General features: G+C 42.1%; 1 protein-coding gene across 1 annotated transcript in view; it reads left to right on the top strand.

Annotated features, from left to right (window-relative positions):
* LOC120936432 (serotransferrin-B-like) overlaps positions 1-19,514 on the top strand; it is a 47,956-nt gene that overhangs the window by 26,919 nt on the left and 1,523 nt on the right. The window contains exons 7-16 of the mRNA XM_040348751.1: positions 2,683-2,846; positions 2,923-3,070; positions 3,166-3,314; positions 5,337-5,433; positions 7,209-7,250; positions 8,314-8,472; positions 12,074-12,224; positions 12,373-12,437; positions 15,319-15,503; positions 17,041-17,233. Coding sequence (XP_040204685.1) covers positions 2,683-2,846; positions 2,923-3,070; positions 3,166-3,314; positions 5,337-5,433; positions 7,209-7,250; positions 8,314-8,472; positions 12,074-12,224; positions 12,373-12,437; positions 15,319-15,503; positions 17,041-17,233 — 1,353 coding nt within the window. The remainder of the gene's footprint in view (positions 1-2,682; positions 2,847-2,922; positions 3,071-3,165; positions 3,315-5,336; positions 5,434-7,208; positions 7,251-8,313; positions 8,473-12,073; positions 12,225-12,372; positions 12,438-15,318; positions 15,504-17,040; positions 17,234-19,514) is intronic.

Genomic DNA, 19,514 nt, shown 5'->3' with positions numbered 1-19,514 from the left:
GACTTAGGTCATGCTGATAACGATTGATCCCTGATACAACCTCAGGGCTAACCCAATTTCTGCCGTTTGACCCAAATCATGGAGCATGCAGAGAGCTGAGAAACAAACTGCTGCTTCCTTCTATGTCCAACCTCAAGAGGAAGAGGTGGAGCCTGTACGGCTTCCTTTATTAACAATATGACATCACAAATATAAGCACATTTGATTGGTTCAATCTATACAGTTCAGTCACATTTTACATGCCCCCCTGTGACGTCTGTTCTTTGCACACGGCACACATTCCACAGCACATGTAGCCTTGTGTAATACAGGGATTCCCATTGAAGCCCACAGGGGCAACATTCTTTTCAAACCCATATAAGCTCATACGGAGAGAGAGAAGGAGGAGGGGGGGGTCCTCGTGCAAGTTCATATTTGGAAACAGTTCTCTTGTCTCGAGACACAAAGTTCCTTCAGTAAAACAAGGACAAGGGGGGGGGGGTTGGACACATCTGTTCTTGATTTCAGTTCTTTGTCCTCCATTTCCAATGCTGAGTTGTTACTTTAAAACTTAATATCTGACATAACTTTTCAAGGAAAATAAACACTTGGAATATATACTGTAACGGTCCCCACCGTTTACGACCTTCCATCAACCCACGACAGCTCATCTGACACTCCAACCCTCCAACAGGCATCAGACATCCCATTTCCCCAGAATAACGAGACTTGCTCTGTGTTCTGGTTTCAAATGCAAGACAACTTTAATGGCTAGCTCTCAAGTTTATATACAGTTTTCAAGGCATGCTTCAGTGATCACAGGAACAAACAGGAACAAACTCTCCACCCACACCCTGGGGGGCTTTAATACACCTTCAGATGGGTAATTGCTAAACATTCCAGACATCTCGGCGCCGGGCTATAATTATCACTGCACCTGAGAAGTCACATTCCTTCATTAACAGAATTCAAACAAAACACCATCACACAATAAATACCCCTCAATCCATATCTTTAGACAGACGTTCTGTCTCTGCATACAACTTGACAAGTTCCATTCCACACAACAGTATTTAGCATACATAATGAGAGATCCTGTACCAGACTCAATTATCATATCAACAGTCTACACAGAGAGATGCGTCATAGAATAAACCAACACTTTGCAATATCTCCTGCAATATGAGCTATCAGTAATGTCCCCTGTCCTGTAATTTAGGATATATTTTCTCAGTCACCCTATGGCCCTATCGGACATAAGGTGACCCTAGACGTAACAGTTATTAATGACGCTGGCACAGGAGTACCCCTCATTCTTCCAAAGTCTCTGTTTGTCCCGGGTCATTCCGTTACATATACCTTCACACATGCATTCATAGATAAAGAATATAAAAGAAATTAAACGAATATAAGAAGAGAAAACATTTCAGTGGTTCTAACAAAAGAATTAGCTTAACACAAAATAGGAATTTTACTATTGTCCATCACAATGCCAGCAAGGGCAGTCAGATGGAAGATGAAGATATAGTGCTGTGGAGGCTGGTACTTGAGGGTGCCCCCTAGTCTGGGGGGGGGGGGGGTCAACTGGGATGGGGGTCAGGTCCTGGAAGGATCCTGCCACAACACACGGAGGAAGCCCTTCCTGAAGGCACAGGAACAAAGGAGAGGACAGCAAGAGCAGGTCAGCACTACTGGGGACCGACAAGGGGGAGACTGCCACATGTAGCCAGTTCTCCCTGAAGACCGTGTTGTGCCAAGTCTTCATTCCCTTCCCTGGGAGATCTCCTGAGAGTCAGCCGGGTGGGCTAGTGAGTGTCAGCCTGGAGGACTGTGGGGAGAAGTTAGCCTGGATTGCTAGTAAAAGGGGCAGCTGCCAGGTGGGTTGGCAGTGCTTGAAGAGGTGGTACTGGGATCAGTAGCCACAGGAGTAATGCAAGCTGGACACTGAAATTTGCTACACAACTAAGGGGGCCTCGGGTCCCTGCCTGTAATGGAATTTTGCTTTTAATCTGACTGAGTGACTGTTAGATCTTCACAGTGATCCAGCTAGGTTCTGCAAGTAAGTGCTTGAGGAAGAGGTGGAGCTGTATAGTGACTGTATATAGTGACTGTATATAGGAAGCGTTGTCCCTGAAGTTGTTGTTGAAGTCACACTGTGCCCTTTCAAGCCAGGGTAATACCGCTAAAGGCGGCTCCCACGCGCATGCGCGGGAGTGACGTCATGCGACTCCGGCCAGTCACAGAGCCGGAGTTCGTGGCCCCCCGGTAGAAGAGGGGTGAAGAATGAACGCTCGCTGCCAGCGTGAAAGATGGTGACATTGCTGGCTTCTCCTGCAGGTAAGTGTCACATAATGCATAGTAGTCCATTTTGCTTTACCTTTGCAGGGACACATAGAGGAAGTAAAACACATCGGGTTTTACTTCCTCTTTAAGGATTATATATTGCTGTTCTGCAAAATTATTTCAGTGGCATGACCAAAAGCTCAGTTTAAACAATTTTTATACAGTCTAGCCTCAATCATCATCTACCTCCCACCCTCCATCAACGTCTGTTCTTCATCACTAACCTGTGACCTATATTTCACCCCACCTATCGCCTGTCCTCTTTTACCCACTATGATCCATTTCCCATTACCCTCTACAGTCTACCTTCTGTCACACCTTATAGCTTTTTCTATAAACATGTATTAAATTGTCTTTAAGCTGAGCTCCATAAGAATTTCCAGCTGCTGTGTCCAGACAATACCAGAAGACCAGTTTCTCAGTTTCAAAAATGCAGCTTATCAAGAATTCCAGTAAATGCTGTAGTGACTAGGAGTGAAGGCGACAAGACTCAAAATATTGCTGACTTCCTTGAGTATTCTCAGGTAATTGTAATAATGTACATTTCTCAGTGCTTTTAGTTCTAGGATCCAAAAATCATTAAACATTTCTGTATTTCAGAAAAAAGAATGCAACTTGTTCAGCTCCAAGTATGGGAAAAACCTTCTATTCAAAGACTCTACACTGAACATTGTTCCTCTACCACCTTCCATGGATGCTTTCTTATATCTAGGGTCAAGTCTTTACAATTCTATCAAAGAAACATTTGGTAAGAGGCTTATATAGATGAAGTTATTATCAATACTAGATTTTAGCTTCGTCTTAAAAAATTATCTTTACAACTGTCATTTGTAAATTCTTTAGAGGTAAGCCAACCATCCAGAGAAACTATACTTTGGTGTACGCAAAGCAGACAGGAGAAGATAAAGTGCGATAACTGGACACCTTTAAGCGGAGGAAGCATTGAATGTACAGAAGCCTCTTCTGCTGATGAATGTATTCAACAAATAATGGTAAGCAACATGGGCTAATAAACTTAAGAAACCTATTAGGAGTCTTTTGAGTTTGCTGTAAGCAACATTTTCTCATTAACCACTTGCCTACTGGGCACTTTCACCCCCTTCCTACCCAGGCCAATTTTCAGGTTTCTGCGCTATCGCACTTTGAATGACAGTTTCCACTGGGTTTTTGTTTTTTTTTGCTAAACAAATGAAAAAGTCAGAAAATTTAGAAAAACATTTTTTTCTTAGTTTCTGTTATACAATTTAATAAATGAGTAATTTTGCTCCTTCGCTGATGTGCTCTGATGAGGCGGCACTGATGAGGCTTCACTGATGAGGTGGCACTGATGAGGTGGCACTGATGGGCACTGATTGGCGGCAATGATAGAAGGCACTGATAGGCATCACTGATAGACACTGACAGGCATCACTGATGGGCAGCACTGGGGGCACTGATTGGCAGCACTGGTTGGCACTGTTGTGGCTGCACTAATAATCAGGACACTGATGATCAGTGCCTTGATTATCATTGTAGATGTTCCCTGTGTGGATTGCCGCATATTGACTCTCCTCTCGCATCACCAGCGTGAGGAGAGACTTACCGATAACTGGCAAATCCTGTTTACACTGTGATCAGCTGTGATTGGATACAGTTGATCACATGGTAAAGGGCCACTGTGACTGTGATCAGCTGTGTCCCAAGATGATCGCTGGGACGGGAGGACGTCATATGATGCCCTCCTGGCAAGGTGCGACCACGCTGTAGCTGTCATTTGGGTATAGTGCTGTCATGAAGAGGTTAAGCTACTAGTACCTGTTTACTTTTAAACAAGATTTTATTTAGTACAGGGTGCACAGGAATGTTTTGGCACTGTATGCAGGGATTACAGAACATTATGAAGACAGTGTAAAAAGCGAATGCTGAATATACCATGATACAATGCATCCCCTAAATTCTGGTCAGAGTTAAAAACAGAAAAGAGAGCGTCACTAAATTCTTTTTTTTTTTTAATTCTCTGTTTTTATTTTAGATAAGAAAGACATACAGAGATGAAGATAAAAGAAACAGACACAATCCAATAATAATACAAACATTGTATATAAACGTTACATCTTCCTCTTCAACTATATTGCCTTTCATATATTACATCAGAGGAAAATATTAATATATCTATAGCAACTTAAATTCTAATATATCAGGGGGAAAAAGACAGAAACAAAATACTATTCCTTCTTTAACATAAAACCATTTTTCCCCCATTATTTCATTTCCTACCCTAATTAATCCATATATTCCATACTTTTTAAGCTGATTCCCTCTCTAACTCTGCATCACTAAATTCATATAGTCCTGTAAATCTGAGGCCTCGTACACACGACCGAACATGTCTGCTGAAACTGGTCCGCGGACCAGTTTTAGCAGACATGTTCGGTCGTCTGTACGGCCGACCTGACAATTTTCCGGCGGATCGGATAGGTTTCCAGCGGACGAATGTTTCTTAGCATGCTAAGAAACATGTCCGCTGGAAGCCTGTACGTCAGACATGTTCGGTCGTCTGTACGACTTACCGGACATGTCTGCTCGGCCGAAAGCCCTTGAATGCGTCGAAGTGATTCGACGCATGCGTCGCGGCAATGGCGCCGCCACGTCACCGTGTATCCTGTCAGCGCGGATTTTGGTTTGATGGTGTGTACAACCATCAGACCGAAATCACCGAGCGGACATGTCCGATGAAAACGGTCCGCGGACCGTTTTCATCGGACATGTCCCCTTGTGTGTACGAGGCCTGATAGGTTGCATAGTTTTTTTAGAAGTGCCCGAAATCCCTAAAATCTGTTGGTACATCTAAAGAACATTGGCATGTTATTACAACTCAAACATTCTATATATTATTCCAAAGACTTTGTTTATGGTCATGGTACATTAGAGAGCTGTCTGTAGTTAACAAACTCTTACACCCTGTAGGATATTCACTTAATCTAGTTCACAACCAAACCTGTTCAGATACATTTATCTTATTGGTTGTTTTGTAGAAAGGTGAAGCAGATGCTGTTACTCTCGATGGCGGATATATGTATACAGCTGGGCAATGCGGACTGGTACCTGTACTTGGAGAGTACTATAACCAAGGTAAGCCGATACTACAAAAAACAATTGTAACAAAGAAGTTGTGTTGATGTGAAAAGCTGAATACTAAAGAACATTGTGATGACAAATCTAAAGCATTAACCTGTTAGTGCTAAATTATTTGTATTTTAAATGGGTCATCAAACTTAAGCAAACTTTTAAGTTTCAGCTGTTATCCTTCTGGACAGTATTGTATCTGTCTGTTAGTTATGAAGGAATTATAGCATTTGCTAGTGCCAAGGTATTTCTAAGTAGAACAGTGTCTTTGAACAGTTTAAGGAATTGTAGTGTTCCCCCTAGAGGAGCTGCGCAATTGTTTTATGCTTCCTCTGTACACCTAAAGATGACACATTTCGCTTAGCCAGCACTTATCAATACACCTTGACGTATTTAAACAAATTTACAAGGCCAAGCATAGCAAAAAAAAAGAGAGGATTAGCAAGAGTACCATAACGATATTCTAAGAAATATGGTTAAACACCTGCAGTATTGTAACTAGCAGTATTTAGCAGAAACAAAATTTCATTTACCGAGCAACAATGTATAAAGACTATTATAACCATCCCCATTTTATCACACTAACTAGTGAATGATGAAAAAAAAAGTTAGCTGACAAAGATGGCACAACTTGAAGAAAGCACCACAGTTCCCAGCAGACAACCCATTAACAACTGTAATGTTAGTCAGGCCACCCTCTTCTGGGTCACCAAACATGTGCTCGGATTCAGTTCAAATTCTTAGACAAGGTTAGAGGTTGCTGTAATTTCTCTCTTTAAATCCTGCTGAAACAGTACCTCTTTTCCATCTTTATAAGCAGTAGCACTGCTCTCTAATACAATCTGATAATAAGAGGCATCTAGATCACTCCTTACACTGTCCTGGGGAGAAGGTTTCCAGTCTCTGAGGCAAAGTGCTGTGCGATGAGCAGTCCCTTTGCTTCTCTCAGGTCCCATCCGATTGTGATCAGCTGTGGCAGAGTTCCATTCAGTCAGCAACATTCCTTTTCCTAACACCCCTGCTAGCCCTTTTGACTCTCCCCCTTTCCCCTCAGCAGCCTGTGGGCCATTGCTCCTTGCTTTGTTGCATCAGTCAATCACAGTCCTCCATAATTAATACAGACCCAGCCAAGATGTCTGCCCTCTGCACTGGAGCCACTCCATACATGAAAATTGCAAAGTGGTCTCCTTTAAGATAGCTGCTGCACTTCTGCATTATTGGATATCTAGTTTAACCCTCTCCATACTGCATAAGTATCATACAGCAGCAACAAGGGAAAAAATCCACAGCAGCTACAGTCTAGGTTACATAGTAGTATTCTTTGTTGTTCAATATAATAAAAACTAATTTGTAGGCATGTTTGACTGCTAATTGAAAAAACATAATGGTGAAAAGAATAGGTAATTGAATAATGTAGTGTGTGCATACACACACATCTTGACTGGTCCCATAGACAGCATGTTTGACATTAGGTTAGCCTGTTGCTTACAACAAATATGCATTGATCTTCTGAGTGAGTGAGTGAGAAACTTATATAGCGCAACACATGCGAACTGAATCGCCTCTAGGCGCTTGGTATCCATTCCCTAGGCCCTCAGAAGAGATGGGTCTTGATCTTTCTCCTGAAAGCCAAGTGGTTTACCTCCAACCGGATGTTCTGATGATAAATAAAAAAAGACTGACTCACATTAAACCAGAGTGAGCTCATTTTAAGATGTGACTTGCTTTCTTTATCTAAAGTTTTATGATATGTGTTATTTATTTATTTTTCTTATTTTAAGATGATCTAAAGCCATGCAAGACCGGTGGGACAAAAAGTCAAAGTAAGTTGTTTTCTTTTTGTCTCTAATTTACTCGATAAAGTACAGTTGTATAGCTACAACCACAGAAGCCTGTAGGACTACTATGAAGCATGATGGCCCATTTTAAAGAGAAAAATACCTTGTTGGCTGAATTGATCATAAGGAACATAGATATGAATGGCAGGCCTGGCTGGTACAAAATAGGACTTATTGCCAATGTTATTTATAGAAAATAAACCATAAATCTAGTAGTATTTTCAGAAAAGTGGACAACCTTACACTTGACCTATTAAAAAGGACTTAAACTTAAAAGTAGCTGGTAACCCAGTCACTCAAATGTCACATCAGCTTTAACATGTTACGACATTTTTTGTTTTTAAATCAGTCTTTTAAAATCTGCAACTTTCAGTAATATAATTTCTGGGAATCCTCCGATGAGGATCCTTGTTCAAGAACTTCCTGTAATGGAGTCACAGTTGTCTCAGTTGTGTCTCCTGTCATACTATCACATGTCACATAAGAGAGACAAAAAGCAGCTGTGCCCTATACCCATTGCACAGGTATGGTCAACCATTGCTATTATCAGGAAGCTGGTCCAGATTAATGATAGTAAACCATTGCAGACCTTCTCCTGAAAACATTAGTTGTTAATCTGTCTCAGGCTTCATTACTTTGAGTCACTGACTTAGAACAAGCATGTGGTTTTACAATGCAAGAGTGAAAGAGAACTCATGTGAGAATCATGGAGGTTGCCATTGCTGAATGTATTTTGTAAATGTTAGTTTCTTGGCTGTCATGTTGATGCTTTTATTCAATGCTTTTTACTGCATGGTTGTTCTGCGTCTGTTGCTCAAAAGTCAGTTGGACACAACCAGGCAACTAGCGTTTTTGTCAGGCCAGAAATTGCAGCTCACGTACTTTCCCAAGACAGTATCCTTTTGAAGTCAACATTTCTGATCTGCACATTTGTTTCATTCTCCAATTAATCAATATTGTTAAATAAATAATCAAGCAACATGGGAGAGACTACTGGCGTCTCCTCCAGACTGGACTGTGAGATAATTCTTCATCTTTTTCTACAAAGGCACGTACTATGCAGTTGCTGTTGTAAAGAAAATGAACAAAGACATCACATGGAACAATCTTAAAGGCAAGAAGTCCTGTCACACAGCGGTAGGTCGCACTGCTGGTTGGAATATTCCTGTTGGTCTGATCAACAAGAGAAACAACAACTGTGATATAGGTAAGAGTAGTGTCATGTGTAGCACCATCCAGGGGCGGACTGACCATTCGGGCACTCGGGCCCAAGCAACTAGGGGGCCCCATCAGGGTTGCCAGCCTCAGTAAAACCAGGAACAGTATGTAAAAATCTGTGTTTTAAAAAAAGATTATAGCTGACCCGCCTCTCCAGTACCTTTTCAGTGTGTGTATGTGTATTCTGTGTGTATGTATACTGTGTATTAGGGGTGCTGAATATAATCGTTGCATCGATGCAACGCGATTCGGTGCCCCCCGATGCGGCATCGATGCATGTGACCCCAATAATCGATGTCGGGAGACGTCATCCCGACTTGCCCCGCCCCTCCCGGGAGATCGCTCCGAGCAGGTCTTTTAAAATGGTTGTTTTGTAATAAATGCGCGTTATAATCCATTATGTGGCCACCGCTGTATGTGCTCATAGCTCCGTGTGTAGTAACTGTACATACGATCATGTGACTCCATGGTCCGGCCCGCCTCTCTCTTCCTCTGTCCTCTCACATCCCTCGTCTCAAGTCTCTTCTGACGTCAGCCCCGCCCGCCTCTCTTGTGATCTGTTACTTTAGCTAAAGACGCTGGGCGGGGCTGAGAACGGACATCAGGAGAGATGAGAGGAGAGAGAGGCAGGCCCGAGCATGGAGTCACATGTGGGGAATATACAGTTATATATACACACGGAGACATGAGGTATGATTCTGCATATGTTTTAAAAAGCACATTACAGCAGTGGCCACTTAATGGATTATAACTGCATTTATTATCACAGGTATTTTATCAGCAGTCTGATTCCTACACGTGCTCTGCCTGTGCCGGCATTTCTCTGTGCTTTGCACATTCCACTGTGTTAACTCCTAGTGTGCTGGAATGTGCAGAGAGCCAGAGAAATTTCAGCAGACAGACAGTGCAGTGAAACTCACAGGGCTGTCAGTTGTTTATTCTAATCCCTGAGTCCTGACCTCCCAGCAGCCGTGTGTGTATTCCTGTGTACTTTTTAAAGGGGAGTTTTCACCCTATTTACGCCCTTTAAAAATGCACAGATGACAATGAACCCTCAATAAAAATATCAGTACAGCGAGGACTTGGACTTTTAAATACACTGAGGAAATGTGTCAATTGTAATAGAAAATAAATAACATGGTAGTGTATTTAAAAGTCCAAAAGTCATTGTCATCTGTGCATTTTTAAAGGGCGTATTGATGACAATGTCAGTACATAAAAACACACTGAAAATGCACATTAGTATATTTTAAAAATCCACAATAAAATGCATAAAAACATGCATTGAATGGTGACAATTCAGCCTAAAGTGGGGTGCACACTATAAGAAAATCAGGCAAATCATGTATTTTCCTCATTGTTCCCTCCAATCATCCTCTGTGCGCAGAACAGCATGTAAGTACAGAGGAGGAGGGGGTTCTGTTATCCGGGGACACAGGGGGGGTACGGGCATGTAGTGGAATCTGATGTGTCACCTGTGATAAGTCATTGTCACTGCAGGGACTGGGCTGTATGGAGGAGAAATATAGACCATCTCCTGTACTATGTCCACAGTCTCTGACCATCTCCTGTACTATGTCCACAGTCTCTGATCATCTCCTGTACTATGTCTGCAGTCTCTTATCATCTCCTGTACTATGTCCACAGTCTCTGATCATCTCCTGTACTATGTCCACAGTCTCTGATCATCTCCTGTAGCATGTCCACAGTCTCTGATTATCTCCTGTAGCATGTCTGCAGTCTCTGATCATCTCCTGTAGCATGTCCGCAGTCTCTGATCATCTCCTGTAGCATGTCTGCAGTCTCTGATCATCTCCTGTAGCATGTCTGCAGTCTCTGATCATCTCCTGTAGCATGTCTGCAGTCTCTGATCATCTCCTGTAGCATGTCCGCAGTCTCTGATCATCTCCTGTAGCATGTCTGCAGTCTCTGATCATCTCCTGTAGCATGTCTGCAGTCTCTGATCATCTCCTGTAGCATGTCTGCAGTCTCTGATCATCTCCTGTAGCATGTTGACGTCACTGTACTAGTCAGTGGGGGTGTTAGACGCCGTTGAATGAGCATATTTACTCTGTGGCCATCACATTCAAAATGAGTACAGCAACAAATCTGCATCAAACTTTGCATTATGATTGAACATTTCTCTGCAGAACTAATCAAATGATTCAGAAGGCTTTCGGGAAGATGCAATGAGCACAAAAAAAAAATTGTGGTACAAACTCTTCAAAGGTGGTCAAGAATCTGTTGAAAGTGCAGAACTTTCTGTTGCAACAAGCAGAACACCGAAGAATGTTGAATGTGTACAGGCTGCGATCAGCAAAGATCAGCAACTAACAGTGCGAGAGCTAGAAGCTGATCTGGGGATTCCAAAAGCTACGGTGTCCGAAATCTTGTCATGGCAAAAGTTGTTCCGTGGCTGCCTATTTCCTATGTACAATGTGCTTTACTAAAACTGGAGAGTGCAAAATCTGGTACAGCTGTCACCACCCTCCACTCTGCCCTCCAGTGCTCACTGGAGCCCTTGGTAGGGGAGGGGGTGGGCGCAGCTGGCTTCGCAAGCTGCATGCTGAAAGCTGGAGTAAGTCATCAATCAGGCAGCAGGGTGGATCCTGACAAAATGGTCAGGATCCTTCTACAGCCTGGAGTGGCCCTGTGATGTCCATTGATAACTGTTGGCGTTGCTTCTAAGCATGTGTGTTTGTACTTTGGAGTTTTGTCCGATGGACTTGTGTACACACGATCAGAAAATCCGACAACACACAATTGTTGGCGGACAATTTTAAAGCATGTTATCCCGCATTTGTCGGCGGAAAATCCCACAACAATTGTCCGATGGAGCATACAAATGGCCGGATTTCCCAACAACAGCCTGTCATCACACAATTCCTGTCGGATAATCCGATCATGTGTATGAGGCTTTAGACTTATGCCTCGTACACATGATCAGTTTTCCGACAGGAAAACTGTTTTCTTTTCAGCAGGAAAACAGCTGAAATTTGTCTTGCATACACGGTCACTCAAATCTTGGATGAAATTCCGAACGTCAAGAACGCTGTGACGTACAACGCGTACGACGAGCCGAGATCAATGAAGTTCAATAAGCAGTTTGGCTCTTCCGCTTGATTCTGAACATGCGCGTTTTTTTTATTGCATACAGACGAACGCGATTCGCGATAGGAATTTTTCCTTTCACGAAAATTTACATTCTGCTCTCAATCTTTTCTTGGCAGGAAAACTGACAGAAAAAGTGTGACGGAGCATACACACGGTCGGTTTTCCTGACAAAATCTCAAATCGCACTTTTCCTGTCAGGAAAACTGATCGTGTGTACGAGGCATTAGAGCAAGCATGGGACAGCTGCATCACTGAGCCTGATAACATTTAGATTTGTGAGGAAGTCAATTACCACACCAGTATGTATTTGTGTATGGAAACCAATGGTTGCACATTTACTTTAGAGTACTACAGGAAATATTGCAATGCATTCTTTTATTTCCGTGTCTCCTCATTGAGTCTTTTCTAAAATGATTATTTATTTTTAACATAATTATTTAAATGCTTTGTATGTTTGCTCTGTGTATTTCCATCAGGTTCATACTTCAGTCAGAGCTGTGCTCCTGGCTCTGATATTAATTCGAATCTCTGTCAGCTGTGTATTGGAGACTCCCAGAGACCTCTGCTCAACACTAGATGCTCACCCAGTGATGCTGAGCTATATTATGGATACTCTGGAGCATTAAGGTAATAAGAAATATCATGGCACAGACCCAATAAACCTGACATAAGTGAAAAAGGTTGTGTGGCTTTATAGTTTGATTTATAAAGGGTTGTTACTGAGTACACAGGGGTTTAGACCCATTGAATAAAACCAACATTTTGTTAATTTCAGGTGTCTGCAGGAAAAAGGAGACGTGGCCTTTGTCAAACATACCACAGTGTTTGAAAATACAGAGGGTAAGGAAATCAATACACTAAACTATATATAATACACTGATTAAAAAAACAGGCTGAAAAACACACAAAAAAATATTGTACTATATTATTTGTTTATTCATAGAGTCAATGGGCCAGATTCACAGTCAGCTTACGCCGACGTATCTGTTGATACGCCGCGTAAGTTCTGTGATGCGCCGTCGTATCTATGCGCTGTATTCAGGGAACAAGATACTCCTGATTTTAGCCAAGATACGACCAAAGTAAGTCTCCTACGCCGGCGTATCTTGGGTGCATATTTACGCTGGCCGCTAGGGGCGCTTCCGTTGATTTACGCGTCGAATATGTAAATGAGCTAGATACGCCGATTCACAAACGTACTTGCGCCCGTCGCAGTAAGCTACGCCGTTTACGTAAGGCGTACGTCCGGCGTAACATTACGACTCATAAAGCAGGTGTAAGTCATGTTAGGGTATGGACGCCGGAACAGCCGTCGGATTTTACGTTGTTTACATAAGTCGTACGTGAATGGGGCTGAGCGTAGGTTACGTTCACGTCGTTGCCATTGAGCCGTCGTATCTTAGGGTGTAAATTCAACGTGATTCTGAGCATGCGTGCGCATGCGCCGTTCGTACTGCGCTTCATTTACATGGGGTCACGGTTCATTATAATACCACACGCCCACTACAAGCCTACTTTGAATTACGCGGGCTTACGCCGTTCCATTTACGTTACGCCGGCGCACATATGGGAGAAAGTGCTTTGTGAATACTCAGCTTGCCTCTCAATGTTACGTCGGCGTAGCGCATATGAGATGCGCTACACCAGCACAAAGATGCGCGGAGCTACGTGAATCTGGCCCAATATTTTCTGAAGTGCTCTACAGGGAACACTGACCCATCCACATTACTCCATCATTACCATCTACTACCATACTACACACAGGCACACAATCACCTAGTAGTATGTTTTGGACTGTTGAATAGAAAGTAGCTCCGGCGGGTTCGCACACTCCACGTGCAGAGCCCGCTAGGAAGTCGGCACAGCTCTGCGCTATTCACAGACAGGGAGACATTGTCTGATGTGCGGCTGCAAAAATCGGGAAATGTCTCACTGTCTGTGATTAGCGCATCGCCGTGCAGACTTCCTGGCGGGCTCTGCACGTGGAGTGTGTGAACAAACCGGAGCTCATCCCTACTGTTGAAGCAGACATGGAATAGAGGGGATATTTTCCATTAAGGGACACTTGTTCTCGGGACTGCTGTCTAAGAGGGGGGCTTCTTCTCACTTTCTAGAGATATGCTGTCATTTCCTGTTCTGTCTCTATGATAGGAAGTGAAGGGAACAGACAACAAAAAACTAACTGACAGGGATTTTTTCAACCCTTTGTTACTTTGTTACTTCAACCAAAAAGTGACAAAAGTTTTGGGTATATATACACTTTGATGCGTGAGATTCTTCATTGTTACATAGTTTCAAACCACATCATAGACTCATCCCTAATTTTCAGTTTTTCAGCCCTAGATAGATAAGAACTTTAAAAGGTAACTCCAATTTCGCCTGGGTTATAATTTGTCTTGGTGTTTATTATGTGTTCATGCGCTATTTCTTTTTTTTTTTTTTTTTTGTGTGTTCTATGTCGCCCCTGCGTGGGCAAACCATGGCTTGTTATAATTTTTGAAAATTCAATAAAATATTGAAAAATAAAAGTAACTCCAATTTTGTGGGGGGGGGGGGGAATAGCAAATAAAAAATATATATATAGCATATACAATTGCAACACAAGTCATATTGTAATTGAATGTTATTATAAATTACCTTTGCTTTTCAATCTGCAGCTCTGTAATTGTCTTGAAATGCAATGCAACATGGCTACCTAGAGGTGTTCTGTACAGGATTTTCCCAGAAGTCTGCACTAAGATTTCAGATTTCATGCACCCCCTGCAATAAAAAATGTAATTTTTGGTGAGACACTCCCAGTTTGGACCCGTCAGTACAGCTCCTCATCTGTCAGAAGCCATTTTCATGAGCGGCATCTGTCAAACGAGCATGCTGGAAAACCAGCATCCAATGACTGCGAGTGCTGAATTCTAGTGGGGGGGCAGTCTCCCTGTCAAAACACAATATCTCACCTGGGAGATCGTCACACTACCATCAGATATGTTAGTATGGTGATCTGTAAGGTTTTTTTTATGAAAAAAAAACTTCCTGTGTGTACCCAGCATTAGGGTGACATTCTGATTACCACTGTAGGGAGGGTATTTTTCCCACTGATCACTAATGTAAGGGACATTCTTCCCTCTCATCCTATTTAATTAATTTAGCTGGGGTTCCTAACAAACAGAAAAAATATTTCTTCCAAAGAAAATAGGTTTAGAAGGCCTATTTTAGGTGCTTTTTTCTTTACTGTAATACTTACTGTATTATTGCTCATCCATACATCTGGTATGTATTGCTAATAACTGCAAGAAAGATGACGCATGCAGGACTTTTTTAAATACCATACCTGCAAAACACCTAAACAGAGTATTCACCCACCAAGCACTCACCTCACTGCACAATACACTCAGAATACTTACCCATCAAATTGAATACCATCCGTATCAGTGAATCAGCAGGTTGCACCTCCTAGGAGGCCAGCAGGCTTCATCTTTCCAAGACTTCTCTTTGATGTGAAGCTCCACCTACTTCCTACACATGATTACTGGCCCTATTTACTATACAGTGGAGTTACCTATCCCTCTCTCGTATTGAGTTTCTTCTGTAATATTAGTATAAAATGTGTTTCTATGAGTTGTGACCAGTCGTTAAATCGTGTTCCTGGCCTTTTTTTTTTTTAGGTCTGTCCATGTACCTTACCCCACCCCCTCCCCTTCTTATATTGTAAATCTCCTTTTTTCAGGCAGGAATCCTGCAGATTGGGCAAAAAAGCTTAAGCCTAGTGATTTTGAGCTGCTGTGCCCTGATGGTTCTCGCGCCTCAGTCGAAAACTACAAGAATTGCCACCTGGCAGAGGTACCAGCACATGCTGTTGTTTCCCGACCAGATAAACGGAGCAGTGTTCTAAGAATTGTTAAAAAACAGCAGGTAAATGACAAGCAGTATGTGCAAAACATTATTATATTAACAAAATACCACTATATTCATATTGCTTATTAACCATTTAACCATCTTTGTACTGCTGTATTGTAAAAAAAAAAATAGCAGGGAGGTGGATGCGTATTTGTGGAGTGCTGTTTATAAATGGGGCTTCAGAAAGCCCAGGCAGGCAGTGATTGGTCTAATGACCACGAATGATGATGTGATCTTTATTATTAAAGGGGTGTTGTGGGGCAGGGGTTGTTTAAAATGCTTATTTTTTTTAAGGTAAAATTATGAAAGGTAGATAAAAGCAAACCCAAAAGGCCTGATCTTTTTTCCATTATAGTAAAAAATAAAACACAGTGGCCCAGATTCAGAGAGCAATTGCGCCATAGTTACGCAGCGCAATTGCTGACTTGCTCCGGCGTTACGAATGCTCCTGATTCAGGAACATCGTAACGCCGACTGCAGCCTAAAATCTGCATGGCATAAGGCTCTTATGCCACGCAGATTTTAGGCTGCATTCTTGCGATGACCGCTAGGGGGCGCTCCCATTGTGCTCAGTGTATAGTATGCAAATTGCATACTAACACCGATTCACAATGTTGCGTGGGCCCTGCGTACGCAAGTTACGGAGTTTCCGTACGGCGTCTTTAGCGTAAGGCTGCCCTTCTAATAGTAGGGGCAGCCAATGCTAAGGTATACCCGCCGTTCCCGCGTCATGAAATTTGAATTTCACATCGTTTGCGTAAGTGATTCGTGAATGGCGCTGGACGCCATTCACGTTCACTTGGAAGCAAATGACGTCCTTGCGACGTGATTTGCCGCAATGCACGTCGGGAAAGTTTCCCGACGGAGCATGCGCTCTACGCTCAGCGCGGGAGCGTGCCTAATTTAAATGATTCCCGCCCCCTACGGGATCATTTACATTAGGCGCCCTTACGCAGGGCAATTTTAAAGAGCGCACACGCAATTTACGGAGCTACTCCGTGAATCGCGCGCAGCGCAGTACATTTGCGGGGGCGCAGGGCAAAAACGCTGCCCTGTGCCTCCGTAAAAAAGGGGCAAATTCTACCTGAATCTGGGCCAGTGGTTATTAAATTCAAATGGATGTATATTATACCACGCTACCTACTTAATTACTTAAAACGTGTACCTTAAAAAGTGGTAGAGTGACTGCAGACAATTAAAATTGTGTTCCGACAATCCCAAATGTAAACAATACAGATCAATATTGCTGCGGCTCCCCCTATAAATATGTATACATAGTGAAATCTTACAATGTATAAAAACAATGTAACAACATACAATATAAATTTATAATATCATATACATACTCATATAAAAACCAACGTTTTTGAGTAGTAAATGGGTTAATAAGTCTGTAGCATTTTTCCAAAATTCAAACATCTGGTACTAATACCATTTAATGACCTCCATGTTTTTCTCAAAACGGGATGAAACCACGATAACTCTTCCAGCTGCCTAATACAGGACCAATTTATTACTAAACATCACTAAACATTCATGTGCACATTTTCAGGCTCAGTTTGGCCGGAATGGAAGCCAGAGACAGAATTTTCAGATGTTTGGCTCCAAGGAAGGAAAGGACCTTCTCTTTAAAGACTCCACTCAATGCTTGCTTGAGGTTGATCAGAAAACAACAATAGAGGATTTCCTGGGGAAGTCATACCACTCGGCTGTGTCCACACTAAATAAATGTTCTCCTACATCAGGTAGTGGTACTGCCTTGTCTTCTAGTTCTTTTATCTTCTATAAAAGAAGTTATATAATCCCCATTAAGCTTGTTCATATTTTCTTGTGAAAAATACTGGAATTTCATGGAAGCCCAGCCCATAAAGTGTGTTTCTCGCATGCCTCGTACACACGACCAGTTTTCCCGTCAGGAAAACTGCCATGACAGCTTTTGGCCAGGAAAACTGGCCGTGTGTATGCTCCATGGCAGTTTTCCCGACAGGAAAACCGCTGGGAATCCTGTCAGGAAAAATGAGAACATGTTTTCTTTTTTCCTGCCGCGATTCCCAGCAGTCTTTTTCCCGGCAGTTTCCATGGCCAAAGCTCTCACCGCAGTTTTCCTGACGGAAAAACTTCTGGTGTGTACAGGGGGAAAGTTACTGAGCAGGTTCTCAGTTTTCCCCCCGGGATTCCCGGGGGACTTTTTACCGCCAAGAATCCCGGTCGTGTGTACAGGGCTTAAAAGCTAAAGTTTGTTGTTTTTTTGATTTTTAAATCAGCACCAGGAATGGTACTTGCATGCTGGTGGCTACTGTATTCATTGAAATATTCATTCATTTGCCCCCAGGTTCCTCTGTAGCTGTGAGCTTCTGTTGCAGTAGGGATTAATATTTATTAAATGTATTTATTAAAATGCTTATTGGGAGCGCAGTCATTACCTGAAGGCCTCGATGCGCTCAATATGAGCAGCTACACCATAAGGAACAACTATGTCCAGCTTCCCCCCCATCTCCATTTTTAGAGGCCATACTATCTATTCCCACAATCAAAAGCGCTCCATCTGCCTATCCTCTATTGGCAGAGCGATTTTCCTTGTGGGAACCGATAGTAGGGCTTCATTGAATGGGGGAGGTGGAAGGGAATTGTGGGGGGGCAGGCATGGTTGGCACCACAGCACCAGAAGATAAGATCTAAAGATTTAAAGAAAGAGAGCAGCCATGGGACACGCTTTAATTATGTAAGTACTGACTTCAGTGCTAATTTAAAAGAAAAAATAAATCACTATTCTTGAGCTTTAAGCGTTTTAGTTGTGCTCGGAAGTAATTGCTAGCTCAGGATAAAACAGTTATAATTGAAAAAAGAAAAATAAGTGAGCACTCTGTAGTTGTTTAGCAGTTAGCACATAAATGTGAACATACAACCTCCAAATATTCACAAATAATCAAAAAGTGTGCAGCGCTTCCTGTAAAAAGTGAATCAACATAAAAAAATTATAATAATTCCAGTGGTATACTTAATAAATCTATACGCGTACCAGAAAATGGAAAAATTCCAGCAAGAGATAAACAACACCCAATATGTCTAGAAATATATGCAGGTCCTATCCTAGTATAGGCGAATCCCCTGATAAAGTGCAGGAGCATGAAACGCATTGGGGGTGGCCTACGCGCTGATGCTGTCACCAGCGCATCCTCATGGTAGGAGCAGTGGCAGATTATGTGAGTTTTTTGGTCTATTTTTTTATCACGCTGCAGCTGTTTTTATATCTGTTTTTAAATAAACCACTACACTATATGAGCATTTTGGGCTCCCATGGGTGAACTTTTTTAATTAGTGCCCAATCCTACCGTTGACCACCATTCTACTATTACACCAGGATGGGATGTCTCGCTGCGTCAGAGTAACAACCCAAGGTGTAATATCACTGTCTATCTGGTGAGTGCATAGATTGGTGGAGGTGCACGTGTGTGACAAATCTTTTCTAGACACACTGGGTGTTGTTTATATCTGGCTGGAATTTTTCCATTTTCTTGTAAGCGTATAAGACTTATCAAGTTTATAACTGGAATTATTCATTGAAGATTTGGTCTAGTCACGGATACATATGATGGGACTTTATTCACTTTAATAAGACTGTTTTATGTTTGATTCACTTTTTACAGTAAGCGCTGCACACTTTTTGATTATTTGTAGTTATAATTGAAGATTATTCCAGGATCACAACCTGCATATATTTTCCTACAGCACCATCTGGTGGTGAAATCTATTACGTGAAGAGACTATGCAGAGTTTTCCTCTTTGAGAGCTGTTGGTGCTGATAAAATAAAACCTAAAACAAGAAAATTAGTACAAAATTGATGTGTTTATCCACAGTAACTAGTTTTGTTTCCCAATTCTTTTTATGGAAAAATTCCACAAGAATTTTGACTGGTTCCTATGTGCATCAATGCAGCAACTACATTTTTGTTCTTTTTCTAGTTTTAGGGAATCTGCCTTGCCATCAATAATGAAGTAGAATTCCATGTAAAAAAAAAAACTCCC

The sequence above is a fragment of the Rana temporaria genome, chromosome 4 (genome assembly GCF_905171775.1).
Source record: "Rana temporaria chromosome 4, aRanTem1.1, whole genome shotgun sequence".
In the NCBI taxonomy this organism is placed as follows: domain Eukaryota; kingdom Metazoa; phylum Chordata; class Amphibia; order Anura; family Ranidae; genus Rana; species Rana temporaria.
This window is presented reverse-complemented; position numbering and strand designations above follow the sequence as displayed.